Raw genomic sequence first — 18,376 nt, 5'->3', positions numbered from 1 at the left:
GCAGCGGTTTGTAGTTCTCCTTGAAGAGTTCCTTCACTTCGCCTGTTAGCTGTATTCCTAGGTATCTTATTCTTTTTGTGGCAATTGTGAATGGGAGTTCATTTGTGATTTGACTTTTGACTTACCTGTTGGTATGTAGGAATGCTAGCGATTTTTGCACATTAATTTTGTATCCTAAGACTGTGCTGAAGTTGCTTATCAGCTTAAGAAACTTCTCCACTGAGACAATAGGGTTTTCTAGATAAAGGATCATGTCATCTGCATATAGGGATAGTTTGCCTTCCTCTCTTCCTATTTGAATACCCTTTATTTCTTTATCATGCTTGATTTCCCTGCCCAAAACTTCCAATACTATTAATATGTTGAATAGGAATGGTGAGAGAGGATATTCTCGTCTTGTGCTGGTTTCCAAGGGGAATACTTTCAGCTTTTGCTCATTCAGTATGATATTGTCATATATGGCTTTTATTATTTTGAGGTATGTTCCTTTGATATCTAGTTTATTGAGAATTTTTTACATGAAAGGATGTTGAATTTTATTGAAGGCCTTTTCTGCGTCTATTGAGATAATCATGGGGTTTTTGTCTTTAGTTCTGTTTATGAGATGAATCACATTTATTGATTTGCATATGTAGAAACAGCCTTGCATCTTGGGGATGAAGCCTCCTTGATTGTGGTGGATAAGCTTTTTGATATGCTGCTTGGATTTGTTTTGCCAGTATTTTGCTGAGGATTTTTGTATCAATGTTCATCAAGGATACTGGCCTGAAGTTTTCTTTTTTGTTGTTATATCTCTGCCAGGTTTTGGTATCAGGTTGATGTTGGCCTCATAGAATGAGTTAGGGAGGAGATCCTCCTTTTCAATTTTTTAGAATAGTTTCTGTAGGAATGGTACCAGCTCTTGAATTCTACCTCTGGTAGAATTTAGCTGTGAATTCATCTGGTCGTGGACTTTTTTTTTTTTTTTTTTTGGGTTGGTAGGCTATTTATTAGTGCCTTAATTTCAGAACTCATTATTGGTTTGTTCAGGGATTCAGTTTCTTCCTGGTTCAGTCTTGGGAGGGTGTATGTGTCCAGGAATTTATGAAGTTCTTCTAGAAATTGATTAGTAAAATTTCTAGTTTATGTGCATAGAACTGTTTACAGTATTCTTTGATGGTTGTTTGTGTTTCTGTGGGGTCAGTGGTAATATCCACCTTACCATTTTTTATTGTGTTTGTTTGAATCTTCTCTCTTTTCTTTTCATTAGTATAGCTAGCTATAGTTTATTAATTTTTTCAAAAAACTAGCTTCTGGATTCATTGATTTTTTTTTTTTGAAGGGTTTTTTGTGTTTCTCTCTCCTTCAGTTCAGCTCTGATCTTGGTTATTTCTTGTCTTCTGCTAGCTTTGGGGTTTGTTTGTTCTTGTTTCTCTAGTTCTTTTAGTTGTGATGTTAAGTTGTCAACTGGAGATCTTTCTAGCTTTTTGATTTGGGCATTTAGTGCTATAAATTTCTTTCTTAACACTGTTTTAGCTGTGTCTGAGATTCTGGTATATTGTTTCTTTGTTCTCATTAGTTTCAAAGAACTTCTTGATTTCTGCCTTAATTTCGTTATTTACCCAAAGTCATTCAGGAGCAGGTTGTTCAATTTCCATGTAGTTGTGTGGTTTTGAGTGAATTGAGTGCTGTGTTGTGATAAGAAGAATGTGTATTCTGTTGTTTTTGGGTGGGTGGAGAGTTCTGTAGATATCAGGTCCACTTGATCCAGAGCTGAGTTCAGGTTTGAATATCTTTGTTAGTTTTCTGTCTTGATGATCTGTCTAATATTGTCAGCAGAGTGTTAAAGTCTCCCAGTATTATTGTGTGGGCGTCTAGTCTCTTTGAGGCTCTCGAAGTACTTGCTTTGTGAATCTGGGTGGTCCCGTATTGGAGCATATATATTTAAGATAGTTAGCCCTTCTTGTTGAATTGAACCCTTTACCATTATGTAATGCCCTTCTTTGTCTTTTTTTTTTTTTCCTTGAGACAGAGTTTTGCTCTGTCACCCAGGCTGGAGTACAGTGGCACGATCTCAGCTCACTACAACCTCTGCTTCCTTCTTTGTCTTTTTTGATCTTCTTTGATTTAAAGTCTGTTTTGTCGGAAACTAGGATTGTAACCACTGCTTTTTTCTGTTTTCCATTTGCTTGGTAAATTTTCCTTCATCCCTGTATTTTGAGCTTATGTGTGTCTTTGTATGTATAGTGGGTCTCTTGAATACAGCTCACTGATGGATATTGTTTTTTTATCTGGCTTGCCATTCTATGTCTTTTGATTGGGGCATTTAGCCCATTTACATTTAAGGTTAATATTGTTATGTGTAAATTTGATCCTATCATCATGATGCTAGCTGGTTATTTTGCAAACTTACATGGTTGCTTCACAGTGTCCCTAGTCTGTGTACTTCAGTGTGCTTTTGTAGTGGCTGGTAACAGTTTTTGCTTTCCATGTTTAGTGCTTCCTTTAGGAACTCGTGTAAGGCAGGTCTGTTAGTAACGAGTTCCCTCAGCATTTGCTTGTCTGAAAAGGATCTTATTTCTCCTTTGCTTATGAAGCTTAGTGTGACCAGATATGAAATTCTGGGTTGGAAATTCTTTTAAGAACGTTGAATATTGGCCCCCAATCTCTTCTGGCTTATAGGGTTTCTGCTCAGAGACCCGCTGTTAGTCTGATGGGCTTCCTTTGTCGGTGGTCTGGCCTTTCTCTCTGGCTGAATGGCAGCGTTCTTAACTTGTCCATGTACCTCCTGTGGGAAAGCCATGGATGGACTTCAGGAAGCTCATGGATTTTCCCAAATTTGTACATAAAAATCTGTGTACATGTGTATATGTGCGTTTTTCCAGGAGAGCATCTTATTTTTCGTGAGATTGGTACAGCAATCTGCCAATATATGAAAGGTTAAAAACTACTCTCTTACATAAAAGTGGTCCTAGGAAGATATCTAACATCTACAGTTTGAGTATTTGGCCATTGCGGTTCCCTAGGCTTGCCCCTCAGCATTGTCTGCCTTGTTTTTATCTTTAGAGTTTGATATCTCATATGTATGTCCTCTATTCTTACAAACCAACAAAATAATGTCTGGGCCTTTTTGAGAACATACATGCTCTGGTTCAGTATGTGGTAACTTTCATTTAGTGGGTTTAGGATGTTCCCAGGGCATATCAAGTTCCTGGGGTGACTGTATACTTTGGATGAGAATTATTCTATCATATGATATGCCCTTGGAAGGCAGGAATCCGTTTTTATTCATCTTCTGTTTCCTTCAAAAAAATGTGTCTTGCATCCATTAAATCTTCTGTTGAACTGAAATGCACAGATGACTCATTCCCAGTGGGATAAGTCTTTTTAGCAATTGGTAGTTTTTATTTTTCCCTCATCAAATTTCAGCCTTCTTACCATGCTAGCAAATACATATTTTATAGATCTTGTGACTTCATTTTTTTTTTTTTTGAAGCATAGTTACCCATTCCAGGACTCAGGTTATGGTATTGTAACAGGATGTGAAAAATGGAATTCTTTTAGTTTCAGGTTTGGCTTAGGCTCCAAGCTGCTATGTACCAAAATAAGGTGTGAGACCACCATGTAGGAGTTGCAAAAGATGGGGATAAAAAACATGTTTTGTGACTCGTAAAAAAGGCAAAGTTGATGGAAATTTAAACAAGATTTTTGGAGAGAGCTATTAGAGTTCTAGGGCTCCCTAGATGAAGGAATTAGGGAGGCTTGCTCTCATCTCAAGCCCTCGCTGAGAAAGGGCGTTTCTGGTACGGAGACTTTCTACCCGATGGTTCAGCTGGAAAGCCAGTGGCAGAATTAGCTGTGTGGTTTGGGCAGTTACTATACTGATGAGAGTGGAGCAGAGGTGAGCACACACAGTTGTGAGAGAGGGTGTCTGAATATGTCCAAGAGGCTTTCCTGGAAGTGTGATAGGTTCCCAAGACAGAGAATCTCTGGAGGACTGCCAAGAACCTGAGACTGAAGGGAAAGTCATAGCATTCATCCAGAGGGTAAATTACCCTTTTCAAAGAATAGATAAAAAATCTCCAGGGGCCTAGGGAAAGCAGAAGTGTCTGAAGAACACCAGAAAGTACCCCATAAGAGAACCACATAGTTTTTGAATACCTTGCAAACTCAAAGAGCACCAATGCAAAACTAGTAAGATAATACCAGTCATCAAATAAGAACTTTGCTGCTCCTTTCACCTTTCCCTCCATTTAACCCTCACCCTGGAGGGCCACAACTCTTAATCAGCAAGCTGGGGGAAGAGGACTGGAAGCACTACAGGATAAAGAAGGACTATAGGCCTTGGTGTGGTGGCTCACACCTGTAATCCCAGCACTTTGGGAGGCTGAGATGGGCGGATCACTTGAGGTCAGGAGTTCCAGACCAGCCTGGCCAACCTGGCGAAACCCCGTCTCTACTGAAAATAGAAAAATTAGCTGGGCATGGTGGTGTACGCCTGTAATCCCAGCTACTTGGGAGGCTGAGGCAGGAGAATCACTTGACTCCGGGAAGGCAGAGGCTGCAGTGAGCTGAGGTCATGCCATTGCACTCCACCCTGGGTGACAGAGTGAAACTCCATCTCCAAAAAAAAAGCACTGTAGGACAGCAGTCCCCAACCTTTTTGTAACAGGGACTGGTTTCATGGAAGACAATTTTTCCATGGACCATACCGGGGGTAGGGGGTAGAGGCAGGACGGGGAGAATTGTTAGATTCTCTTGAGGAGCACTCAACCTAGATCCCTCACATGCGCAGTTCACAATAGGGTTCTTGCTCCTATGAGAATCTGATGCTGCAGCTGATCTGACAGGAGGTGGAGCTCAGGCAGTAGTGCTTGCTCGCCCACCGCTAACTTGCTGCTGTGCAGCCTGGTTCCTAACAGTCCGTGACCCAGGGGTTGGGGACCCCTACTATAGGAAACAGAGCAGTCAATGGTCCCTCTTTTCTACTACAACTGGTCAATCTGTAGCAGGCCCATGCTAGGAAGGGAGAAGTTTTACCTATAAATGAAGCTTTATGTATTTCGTTGTTACACTGAGACATTAATTGCTGAACTGGAGGTCATTTTATAGAACTTAAAGTGACGGGAGGACTGCTTATTGAAAAGTGACCGGAAAAGCCATAGATCTGTTCTAAATTTCTTCTAGGTCCTAGATTCTGGGAGAAGGGGAAGAACTATTGTTGCAGAACTAGTTTAAAGGGATTGCAAAACCAGCGTTTCATGTTTATAGCTCATCCATCCCGCTTTTCCTGTGTAATGCCTTTAGCACTTATGGGTTGGCTCAGAGGCACCCATCCTGACTGGGACTTGAGGAAAGTTTTGAATTACTTACGAATCAGTCAGTGATCTTTCTGGTAATAGAAGCAAGTGGTGGCTTTTCCCAACACCTCATAGAGAGTCTGTGAATAAAATCTATTGTCTACAAAGATTTAGACTACATTCAAATTTTACATGAATATTGTTGACATTACCAATTTGAAGGGAAAAAAAAATTTGAAAGCGTTACCATGCTTTCAAAATAGAATGTTTTAAAAGTGTGTGTGCACATAAATATAATCCCCTGTGCCACTGTAAGCATGGGAAGCATTGAAACTGCTGGGCCCCATGGAGCAAAGTCACATCTCTTAAGAGCTCGTTTGGAATGGACCTTCTCAAGTGTAGGAGACCCCTTAACTATAAGTTCCTATTTTTCCTTTTGGCTTAATTGGTCTGATCAGTAGTAGGAGGTAAACTGCTGTCAACATCCTCAGTTTACAGTGTTGTTTGTAATCTCTTTATCCTCACTGTGTCTTCTTAATGCCATTTTTTCTCATACCTTCTCTCTTTTTACATTCCCATTTACTTTGCATAGCACACTGAAACTCTACAAAATGTTAGTGCATACATGGTTTACCTTTCGTTCTTCTAAAAAAAAAAATCTTTGTTAAAGATCCCTACATATTAACTGCCTTTAATGGGAGGTGCTATTTTTCAATTTCAGGCAGCAAGTTTAATGCAGAACCCTCAAGTTCAACAGCTGTAAGTATATAGAAAGAGCTTATTACACTTCCCCCACCTTCTACTTGCCAGGCTCCTAATTTGAGCACATTAGCTCAAAAATGATGAAACTGTTCTGAATGACAGTCAGTTGGAGCTTAAAGCCACATACATTTGGCTTAGCTACTGGTATAACATGGGTATATTTTATTAAGTTTTCCTCGTCCAGTTGTCCTATTTGTTAAGAATATATACCAATCCCAGTGATGTATTTCTTGTATACTCTAGAATGTCAGGAATGATGACAAATGCCATTGGGGGACCTGCTGCCGGAGTTGGGGGCCTAACTGACCTGTCAAGCCTCATCCAAGCGTAAGTATTATTTAAAACAGAAATAACGAAGATGTATTTTATGTTTTACAGCTTATCTCTATGGTGAGGGGTCAGGGCTTTCTTTTTATCTTTTACCGTTAGTAACTTTGGCCTCCTTACTGTTACTAAATCTGGAAGAAGTTCATGAATTAGAACCACTTTTTAGACTGCAGGGCAGGAATCCATACCTAGATAGTTTGGCCAGTCCTGTCTGTTGAGAAAAAGAATCATGTTTATTATGCCTTTCCCCCCCCCCCCCCCATTCATTATGCTTTATTTTTTGGGACTTTCAGGTACCAGCAGAATCTCTTGCTTCTTTTTCTTTTTTGGTACCATCTCAATAAGGCAGGTGAGGGACAGATATTACAAAAGTAGATAATTTATATCCCTACCCAATGGCTAGAGAAACTGAGGTACAGGTTACTGACTTGCTAAGGAACCGATAGCACAGTCAATCTTTTTCATTTGCAGCCTAATTTTAATTTTACTTGATTGTATTGTCAGTGTGAAATTAGGGTCATTGGTTTTTAAGTGGGGGTATCAATACTATATCTTTGCTTACAGAAGGTCCCAAGGATTGGTGCCCTGGTACTTTGAGGGTATGGAGACAAACGGTAAAAATCGTATGTCCAAATAAATTGTGATCTCATATATATATAAAGCTACTAATCCCCCATTTTTTCCCAATGAAGATCCAAGTTTTTCAGCAGACTTCAAACTACTCAGGGATGCAGATGAGGGTCAAATATCCTGTTAAAATATATATCAATTTAGGTACACATACATAGTTTAAAATCACATGTTACATACTTTAATGTTCAGGCAATTCAGGAAACTTGTATTCAAACTTTTTCAGTGCCTGTCAGCACTTAGAGGAACTACTTGCATCTTCTCGTTACTTGAGCATATTGCCTCCACTTGTATCAGATTGGTGAAGATAACTTTGCTTTTTGAATCTGTGTCTGATGCTCTCGCTGGACACTTTATATGAAGCCACAGTACCATTTGTTGTTTGTCAGCACAACCATGTATCCACTTAGAATATTGCGTTTTTAGAATGACCTTGAAATGGTGTATAATAATATCTAACACTGGCAATAGAGGGTCACACATTACAATTTGTGTTAAACTTCTTAGTGTTTTTAAAATTACTTGTTAGGTGACCTCCAAAAGCATCCCAAACTGGGTGTTATATGAGACTATTGACTTGCGTATAAAAGCATTATATTTTAGCACATGCAATAAAAACATACACTTCTTAGCCCTTTGCTTCTTTGTCATTAGCACTAGAGAAGCAGATTTCACCCAATTGAGGTACTTATTTTTTTTAGCATGGGTGTTTTGTTTCTTGTAAAGAACACTGCATTGTAATAATGCGATATGGAGGCATTGGTAAACTTGTAGATACTAAAGACGTGGCTCTAAAACTTTTGTAGAAAAAAGCCCCCTTTAGGTAGCTCCCACATTTTCTGCAGTTCTTTTTGCATGGGTAAATGTGACTGGCAATTCCCTATTCAAACCACATTGCCTCTTTACTACAGGGGACAGCAGTTTGCTCAGCAGATACAGCAACAAAATCCTGAACTTATAGAGCAACTGAGAAATCACATCCGGAGCAGATCATTCAGCAGCAGCGCTGAAGAGCATTCCTGATTTGACCCGGGGCTCAAGCCCAAGATACAAATGGGTTATGGCTATGAATGAAGTATTTGTTGTAGATAGTCCCCTCCCTCGTTCAAAAAACCAAACAACGTATCTGATGTGTGAAAATAATGGAGGAAAACCTCTTATGTATATTCTTAAAGAATAAATCCGTTTAGACAATAGGTTTATCACAGACAAACTCAAAACATAACATGACTCCTTTGGAAGTGATCACTAGCCTTGTTGAGTGCCAATATAGCACTGGGATAAGGTTCCATTTTCAAACTTCTATCATATTTGTATATTAGACTTAATAGCAAAGTATATTTATTGAACTCTAGTAGGACTATTTGTTGGTAAGCTCTTTAGCTCCAATTTCCTTTAAGCAGTTTTTTGAGAGGGGAAATGACCCAAAGGAAAGGTTTCCTATGCTGGTTGAGAAGTGTACTTGCCACTGAGCAGTATGTCAGGAAAGAAGGAATATTATCTACATTTAGCTTTGATAAGTGCTATCAGTAATGAATATATAACATGGGAACCAATATGATCTTTAATGTTGTTTGTTCTGGTGAACAGAGAATCTTAAGAGCTGTTAGAAAGTAGCACTTGATGCAAGGGATGTTTTGAAAAGAAAAAATTGGTAATGTGAATGTACAGAAAGTAAAGGTAGGATGCTCAGGTTTTCTGCATAGTTCTTAACTAATCTTGTCTGCAGTTTGGTATTGATAACATTAGCATGGCCACTTACGCTAAACACACAATAAGATACATTTAGAAATCCTTAATGTACTGGTTAGGTCAGTGATATAACTGTATGACTTAATTATCACAATTTCCCCAGTGGTAACCTTACCTTGGAAACTATCAAATATAAACATATTTTAACTAAGCCAGTGACCTGGTCCTAAGTTAAGGATGTTCTAAATGGTATTTAATTGTGTGCCCATAAACACTGATTTTTTTAAAAAAGAAAACTTAGTAATTATTTGATGGATAACAAAAAGCATCTATCACTAACATTGCTTGTTCATGTAAGCTTCTGTGATAATTTGGCTTGGCATGCCAGTCTTATAGTTAACATAATTTAAATTTGATGCAATTTAAATATAACAGGAGACTTAAAATATTTTATTATAAATGAGATGCCATATTAGTTAGTGGAGAAAAGGGGCATTAGGCATAAATAGCATGGGTCTAACTACATTGATGATGAGAGTTTAATTCCAACTAGAGTATATTTTTTATTAATCATGAAATTGGTGCTGACATGTAATGACTTCACAAGTTTTACAAGGGAAAACTGAAAAAGGAAGTAATATAAATTTTGTGAGGTTTTTTTGAGATGGAGTCTTACTCTTTTGCCAGGCTTGAGTGCAGTGTTGCAATCTCAGCTCACTGCAACTTCCATCTCCTGGATTCAAGCGATTCTCGAGCCTCAACCTCCCAAGTAGCTGGGATTATAGGTGCCCACCGCCATGCCCAGCTAATTTTTCTTTCTTTTTTTTTTGAGATGGAGTCTCACTCTGTCGCCAGGCTGGAGTGCAGTGGCACAATCTTGACTCACTGCAACCTCTGCCTCCCGGGTTCAAGTGATTCTCCTGCCTCAACCTCCCAAGTAGCTGGGATTACAGGGACACGCCACCACGCCCAGCTAATTTTTGTATTTTTAGTAGAGACGGAGTTTCACTATGTTGGCCAGGATGGTCTCTATCTCTAGACCTTGTGATCCGCCTGCCTTGGCTTCCCCAATGTTGGGATTACGGGCGTGAGCCACTGTGCCTGGCCGCTAATTTTTGTTTTTAATGGAGACAGGGTTTCACTATATTGGCCAGGCTGGTCTCAAACTCCTGACCTCAAGTGATCTGCCCATTTTGGCCCCTCAAAGTGCTGGGATTAGAGGTGTGAGCCATTGTGCCTGGCCAGGAAGCAATATAAAATTAAATTAGTAATAATGCAGATGATTAGGCCTTATAGAACCCTTATCAAAAGACTAATCGGCTGGGCGCCGTAGCTTATGCCTGTAATGGCAGCACTTTGGGAGGCTGAGGTGGGGGGGATCACCTGAGGTCAGGAGTTTGAGACCAGCCTGGCCAACACGGTGAAACGTCACCTCTACTGAAAATACAAAAGTTAGCCTGGCTTGGTGGCAGGTGCCTATAGTCCCAGCTACGTGGGAGGCGGAAACATGACAATCACTTGAACCCGAGAGGTGGAGGTTGCAGTGAGCCGAGATTGCGCCACTGCACTCCAGCCTAGGTGACAGAGTAAGACTCCATCTCAAAAAAAAAAAAAAAAAAAAAAAAAAAAGAGAGAGAGACTAATTATTTTGTATCTTGAGGTTTAAAAACCAACTTTTCTCTTTCTACTTTGTGACGTCAGAATAGTAGTTCTATAACTTCATTGTAAGACTCACCTGGAGAATTCATTAAAGATGCAGATTCAGGGCCACGTGTTCAATTCTGTTATAGTAGGTCCTGTAATAAGGCCTAGGAATGGCCATTTTAAACAGTACACTAGGTGGTTTTGATACAGATCCAGGGACTCTAACTTAGAGGAACACTAGGTTAGAGGTTTCTCAATTAGACCTGCAAACACCTAAGCACCTGGCTAAAGCTACAGTGAAGATCTGTATGAAGATATATAGTTCTGCAGAATTTAAAAAAAAGCAGAATTCAAGTCTTCGGCCCTCAGAAGTTAAATTCGTATTCCATCTAAGCCAACTTTGTTTTTCACTAAGTTAGAATAATCTCCTAGTATTCCAGTATTACACAGAACGAAGTAGTACTACTAACACATAGAAGTCATTACTGTGATATAAAAAGCAAAATAGATTCTTAATTAAAAATTAGTCACCCATATTCAGTGTTGAATAAGAAGTCAAAGTTTCTAGCGTAACTATCTTGAGTGCATTTAAAATGCTTTTAGAGCAATAAGATAAGCTTCTAGCTCACTGCCTAGAAAAACAGAAGATACAAATTCACAGTGTCAGAAATGAAAGAGGGGATACACTACAGACACTATAGGTATTAAAAGGCTAACTAGAAAACACCATGACCAACTCAAGGATTGTATATTTAACAACTTAGATGAAACAGATTCCCTATAGGATACAAACTAGAAATCTCACTGAAGAAATAGAAAACCTAAACAGACCTGTATTTATTAAGGAAATTGAGTTTGTGGTTAAGTTAAAAACCTTCCAGGAAAGAAAACTACAGGCCCAGATAACTTCAATGATGAATTTTACCAAACACTTAAGGGAGAAATAATAGCAATTCTTAACAATCTCTTCCAGGAAACAGAAGAGGAGAAAATACTTCCCAACTCATTTTATTTGACTAGTATTACCCAAAGATACTATAAGAAAAAAAACTTTAGAACAATGTCTTCATGTGCTAACATCTGTAAATTAGCCATTCTTTTTATATATGAAATAATGGGAAATTGGTATATTTCTTCCATTTCACTTTTCTATTTGTTTCTTTGCTAATATACCACCTGTAACAAATTCAATCCAGATGCTATCTGTCCACTTACCTACATTTCCATTCTATTCAAGCCATTTTTGCTCTTCAAGTACCTTGATCACTTTGGAATCACAGCATTGCAAGCTATTTCAAAAAAATTTTGCGTGGTTGGATTGTGCTAGCTACTTTTCAATTTATAAAAACTGCCCCATATATTTTCTTGCTTGTCTGGGAAATATAGTTGCTATCTAACTAGAAAAGTAAGAAGACATTATTAAACTAACTCTTTAAGCATCCTACTAAATGTTTGACTTCCATTTCTTGTAGTAGCTGTAGCTATTATGATACTATGTAAAACAGAATAGGTTCTATATATGCAAATGACATTTTCATTTAATGTACCAAATTGTGTATCTAACTTTTATAATATAGGTTAAACAGATCCTTTCTAAGATGGCATTATCTAATCTTTACTTAAAACTATGAAAAATATGTGTCCACGTTATTGTTTATAACAGAAGAGACTATAATTAAAGTACAGAGCAGATTCCAAGTGACCATGATATTACTTTTAAGATTTAAAACAGAATGAAACAGAAGATTCAGTCATAAGAAGATGCTTGAAAAACAATCCAAGTATCCAGTGCAGTGGCCATAAAGTATTATTTCATCATTTAATCAATCTTAATCATTTTGAAACAAAGACAGACTTCAATTTTACACTGCTTGCACTTTATTTTGTACGGACATTTCATTAATTATTACTCAATTTTGAGGTGCAAACCTTCTGAATATAGCTTTCATTTTGGACCAAACAATTTGTTATGGCAATAAATAATGATGCATTGAAAAACCAATTTTTGTATTTGATTTAATGCACTCTTACATTTAAGAAATTATATATACATTCTTGAATTTCAACTTACCAAAATAGAATAGCTTTTATTTAACAGCCTAAGCTTTTGTTTTCCTGACAAAATACTTACTTTTTGTTACATTAATGCTGCAAAGTTGTTTATCACCTCAACTTTCTCACTGCTTTGCTCATAACTAAGTGTGATCACATGTAGAAAGTTTTATAACAGTAACACATGATTTAGAGTTTAAAATCATATCAGAAGATAGAAATTATTTAAATATACCATATAAAAATAAGTGGCTTAATCAATGAGAAAAAAACCCAGCAATTTTTGCCTTATAATAAGTATTATTCTTAGTTAATAGTTAATGAAAAAAATCAACAACCTAAAAAGTAAAACCAATTCTGATCTGTTCAGTAGCTGAAAGACATGTATGTTTGTAGGTATAATATACAAATACAGACACAAACCATTACAGTAATTTTGAAAACAATTAGAAAGCTTATACTGTGTTAACAAATACCAGGTTATAAGAGGACTACCCCCTTTGTTTTAAGCAAACTTTTTCTGCTGACTGAATAGCTAGGAAGAAAACTGGAGTTAACTGAAATATTTCTAAACAAAATGTTACAAAGTTCTAAGAAACAACTCTTTCTTCTAGATTGAGGTCAGCCAACTATACCCTGCAGGCCAAATCTGTCCAGCTGCCTCTTTTTTTTTTTTTTTTTTTTTTTGAGACAGTCTTGCTCTGTCGCTTAGGCTAGAGTACAGTGGCATGATCTCAGCTTACTGCCACCTGCGCCTCCTGGGTTCAAGTGATTCTCCTGCCTCAGCTTCCTGAGTCCAGCTGCTGCTTTTTATGTACACCACTGTACTTTTTTTGCCTACTGGCTGCTCTTGCAGTACAATGGCAGAGTTCAGTATTTGTGACAGAAACCTTATGGCCTGCAAAGCCTAAAATATTTAGTGTCTTGTACCTTACATAAAAAGTTTGCTGACTTGTGTTCTAGATACTGGCTAGGGACAAATGTTCTCAGATACACAGCTTTTGGAGAACAAAGTCCAGTGGTCATCTAAAATGAAATGAAATTAAATAGGTGTAGAAAATCTACACATGTTCATTTCAAACATAACTTACAAGATAAAATCAGATCTCTTCAAAACAAATATTTAATATTTTAACTATTTTACAGGAAAGAAGTAACATATTTACTTCGCTGTTGACGTCATCATTTTACAAAGGTGACAAAAAGCAGTTCTGTGAAACTAAATGAAAAGCATAACATTGGAAATTTCCTTCAGCTTTCCACTTTAATGGCAGAAGATACCACACAGACTTGTGCGATGTCATCATATTCATATGTTCTCTTTAAGAATGTGTCTGTTAGTCTTAAGCCAGAGATGCTCTATTGAGAGAGAGAGAGAGAGAAAGATGAGTCTAAGTTTTCATCCATTCAGAGGAAATATGAATATCACAAATGACTTTTGAAACAAAGACTTCAATTTTACACTGCTTGCACTTTATTTTGTACAGACATTTCATTAATTATTACTCAATTTTGAGGTGCAAACCTTCTGAATATAGCTTTCATTTTGGACCAAACAATTTGTTATGGCAATAAATAATGATGCATTGAAAAACCAATTTTTGTAAGTTAACAGCCCCCAAATATTGGAATTTTTGAAAAGACAGCATACTTGCAGTCCCTGTACTGAAGACAGCAGAGTAAGGGCAAGAGAGAGCGAAGAACTTGGATGCAGCTTTCCCAGCTGTCTTCCTGAAATTCCACACCAGTGGATGGAATTGGTATTGCACATTTCCAAAACCAGATCCATAGTCCTTTCACTGCTGGAGGAATCAGAATAATAGGAATAAATCTTGTTCATTTCACAAAGAGGTACTGCAATATTTCTACTATTGACAGTAAACTTGTTTTCTCCGTATCGAGGAGAATAAAAACCAGAAAGAGAAAAGCTATTACAACATTTATATGTCACCTAAAATAGAATCAGGAAGATGAAGTCACATCTTCTAGCACTTAAAACGGCCTCAGACTAGTCTGCCTGTCTGATGTTGGCCTTCTGGTTCTATTACTCAACACTGGCCTCCAGGTGCTGATCTGGTGCTGCCATTTTTCTGGGAGACTTCCACACATTTGTGACTAATCTTGTTGCCATGTATTCTATTTCTGTTAGGTACTCTACAGGAAAAGAAGAAAACAACTGATTCTGGTCTTGTCCTTTTGATATTTAATCTATGTTACTTTACCATAACTTGGGAAACAACTGGCAGGATTCATAAGACGTAAATACTATTCAGGTTTGCTAACTGGATTATTTACCAAGAAAAGACTACTTCTGCTTATAACAGATATCACCGGTTCAGCTTAAATAAGTTAAAACAACTTTTAATGAAAGTATGCATATTGTTCTTTTTTAAATAACCAAAAGACTCATAACGAAAAATAGTCTCCTACCACCATTCATGGCTACTTATGGCTCTTTCAGCTATTTATTCTTATACTTGGCTCCAAATTTTAAATTGCTTATTTAAATTTTATTTTTTTTAGACATATTGACTTTATAATATTAACTTGTATATGTCTGTATCTCCCTAACAAATATTTGAGATGGCTACTATGTGCCAGAGACCAGGGTAGATGTACTACGTGAATATTGTTAATTTCACAAAAATTCAGTAAGACTTATATATGTTGTGTGCATGTGTCTGTGCATCTCTGGTGTGTAGGGGCAGGGAATGACATTTATATAGAGAGGAAATTAAAGATATAAGAGACATGTGCTTTTTAGAAAACTTATTTCAATCACCAAAAGTTAAAGTGAACACCAAAAGAAGTTAACTTTTGAAAAAAATAACACTTGTGAGCTGGTCAATAAACTGATTTGCTGAAAAAACTTAAAAAAAAAAAAAGAAAAATTTCCCAACACCCTGTAACACCCTACAAGCACAGGGTCTTTGCCCTGTATTGTTGTTTACTGAGCTCACGATGTGGCAGACACTAAGGGCCATGTCCTTTCTCTTGAATAATTCACAATCGAGCGAGAAAGAGACTAATACTTATAGCAATATATGAGTGTCACTAAAAAAACTAAGTAAATATTTTCTATGATAGAGAAGGCATGAATACCTGTGCTTTGGAAAGTCTGGGTAGCTTCATAGAGGAAGTGGGTATTTCTGTAATTTTGAAGGATAAATATTTCCTATCTTTCTAATACAAAAAAGTCAGAATAAATATGGAATTAAAAGGATTATGCATTCACACTAAGAGGGCTGAGATTCATCACTGCAATAATATCAAAATACCCCAAATAATAATACAAACCAAGTGGTAATACAAGTAGGAGCAGAGGGCATAGGACTGGAACTTAATTCTATTTTTTTTCTGGTTTCAAAGCCCTGTGCTCTTTGCTTCCTGACAGTTCAGATTATGCTCTCTCTTCACTGTCAAAACCCTGTTTTCGAATCAATGATTTCCCCTTACATTAAATCCATAAGCAATGTTTAGTTTCTTAATACTCAAGATATAGCTCAAGGACAAGTATGCCTCAAAAAATCTTACTACTTCAATTCATAATATATTAATACATAAGAACCTATTAGTTCATGTTTTGGTGAAGGAAGTATAAACAATGAATACCTACCTCATAGCGTGTGACACATGAACGAAACAAAATACAGAAGATGCATAATACAATAGGCCCTTAAAAATATGTAATTATACTGCTACCAGATGAAGAATTTTACAGTACTCAATATCAACATCAGAGAAGGCTATATGTTGAGGAAAACTTAAAAGGAGACAGTAACAAAAAGATTTTAAAATTCTATTCTAGGTAGGTGAGGTAGAAAGAACATTCATCCACAAACAGTGGCATTACCTGCAGTTTGTTATTTTACAGGTAATATGAAAAGGTTCTTCAAGGTTTACGGTATCTGGTATTGCCTCCAAAGACAACCTAACGTCTCCATAACCTGGAGCCTAAGAAAACAAGCAACACAGTTAATGTATTATCTATCACAAAACCTTTCCATTTTAATGAAGGCACCACAGCAGCACATTTACTCAACAGCTGTTGGGTTTCCAAGCTGATGTTCTAAGAAAATACTTCTGATTCACTTTATTCATCCCTCATTTTAAGTTCTTTGGCAGCTACTGCCTGTGGAATAGCACGGCAGACCTGGACTGTTTTTGTTATATAAATAATTATTCCATGTTCAGTAAAGATGAATCTCACAGGTAAGCAGTCAGTAAAGAAATTTCAGGGACTTGAAGGGACACTTTCCAGATGCTGTAGCTTCTATGTCTGTAACTCTAAATAGGCAGTTATTGTCTAAAGAAAGAGCGGGATGATGTTGAAAGGAGCCAGGAAGAAAATCATGACTTTTTACAAGATGCACAGAGGAGGATGGACTATAACAACAGGAAGGCTTGGAACAGGCCATGGTAGAAAAATAACTAATGGCTATATTTAAGTGGGCCCAGGGATCATCATCATCATCATCATTTTTTAAAATTACTGCCTCAGTGAAAAGAAAAGTAAAATTTGGAATATATCAAAACAGGTAATATTCAGCATAAAGGGAGGAGAATCCTGTTATATATTCTTATAAGCATAAGAAAAAGAAGCCTGATAGCTATCCCTACTCTCAGAGAAGAAATTAGGTAAAATATGCAACCAATGCTTATAAGATAACTTTAGTAGAACTCACCTTTTTTAACATCTTAAAAATGGTATGAACCGAGTAGGTAAATGAAGTAAGTCCAAGAGTTTCAGGACATTGCAAAATAGAAAACCTTAATGTGTTTGGAAGTCAGAAGAAGAGTGGGCCTGTGTTACCAAAGGAGGGACACTTGATAAACAGTTATTTTAATTTCTGTTTGATAAAGAACACATGTATGAAAGATAAATTTAACATTTGACCATTTTTCATTCACGGCAACACCAGTTTTCTACCTATCTATCAGTGAAACTATTAATCTTTTCTTCTAGAGTAGTATTAATGCCTTTTATAGTGCTCCAATTTTTTTACTGCTAGACGTAGAAAAAATTAAGTTGTTTTAACTGCCTGTCTCTCACACACCAAAACCCCAGTGAAGTTTTTTCCAAACTCACCATTCTTTGAAGTTGGCTGGTTTGTAACCTTCCCCTTTCACCTAGATTTGTTTTCCATACTATATCCAATTTTCCAATCACTGTTACTCCCTTAATGATGCCTGCTTTTTCTGCGAATTCCTTCTTTGGCTTTAGGCAGTATAAGTACTGGCGTGTATCCATTGGTTGCAAATATGCTCTTGACCCAAATGTAGACACACTGAGAGGGGTGGAGACAGAGATGGAGAAAATTCTCTAGCATCTTTTAAAAGAAAAACCATGGCTGTGATTGTTCCTTAGGATAGGAACTGGATGATGTACCCTCCAAAGATCAACAACAGAACATGTTAATGATTTCAACACAAATAAAAAGAATGTATACTGAAATGATTTATTTTTCCTTCATTTTTTTCAGTTGATATCGAAAATCTTGAGGTTCTTTATAGTAATTGGACCCTGAAAGGGGAGGTCCTTTTTTTTTTTTTTTTTTTTACATAATTTTAAGAGACAGGGTCTTGCTCTGTCACCCAGGCTGGAGTACAGTGGTTACGATCATAGCTCACTGTAACTTCTAACTTCTGGGCTCAAGGAGGTTCTTTATAATAGAATGTAATATATTACTTATAAAATTGAACATGTATCAATTAACTGAAAAGTGCAACAGAAACCAGAACCTTAAGTATCCTGTCTCTTTTCTCTAAAATTATCAAAGATAATAGTTTAGAATAGTAAGAGACATGCCATTCTAAAGTAATTTTCAAAATGAACTAAAAGATCTAGAAAAGAATGGAAAATTGGTTTCCTCAGTGAGGATAAAGGAGGCTATGAACTTTTCTGTGTGTAACCAACCTAATAATATAAAAGCAAACTTTTCATTCCTAATTAAGAAATTCAGATGCTTTCCGAAGCTATTACCTTCTTC

At 37.0% G+C, this 18,376-nt stretch overlaps 2 protein-coding genes across 7 annotated transcripts in view; one reads left to right on the top strand and one right to left on the bottom strand.

Moving 5' to 3' along the window:
* Positions 1-12,336, top strand: part of SGTB (small glutamine rich tetratricopeptide repeat co-chaperone beta) — a 61,403-nt gene extending 49,067 nt beyond the window's left edge. For 2 of the 3 annotated variants that reach the window (XM_015140131.3, XM_015140129.3), the window contains exons 9-11: positions 6,001-6,038; positions 6,285-6,368; positions 7,910-9,312. In XM_015140131.3, coding sequence (XP_014995617.1) covers positions 6,001-6,038; positions 6,285-6,368; positions 7,910-8,021 — 234 coding nt within the window. In that variant the 3' untranslated portion in view covers positions 8,022-9,312. Of the gene's footprint in view, positions 1-6,000; positions 6,039-6,284; positions 6,369-7,909 lie in introns of all 3 variants that reach the window. The other variant, XM_015140127.3, reaches the window with a different exon arrangement.
* Positions 12,195-18,376, bottom strand: part of TRAPPC13 (trafficking protein particle complex subunit 13) — a 41,149-nt gene continuing 34,967 nt past the window's right edge. For 2 of the 4 annotated variants that reach the window (XM_015140114.3, XM_015140115.3), the window contains 4 exons: positions 17,476-17,674; positions 16,240-16,340; positions 14,038-14,188; positions 12,195-13,745 (listed from right to left, as the gene is read on the bottom strand). In XM_015140114.3, the coding sequence (XP_014995600.1) occupies positions 13,638-13,745; positions 14,038-14,188; positions 16,240-16,340; positions 17,476-17,674 (559 nt within the window). In that variant the 3' untranslated portion in view covers positions 12,195-13,637. 4 annotated transcript variants of the gene reach the window in all.

This window comes from Macaca mulatta, chromosome 6 (assembly GCF_049350105.2).
Source record: "Macaca mulatta isolate MMU2019108-1 chromosome 6, T2T-MMU8v2.0, whole genome shotgun sequence".
Lineage (NCBI taxonomy): Eukaryota > Metazoa > Chordata > Mammalia > Primates > Cercopithecidae > Macaca > Macaca mulatta.
Note: the sequence above shows the minus strand (reverse complement) of the source record. Positions and strands in the feature narration are given on the sequence as shown.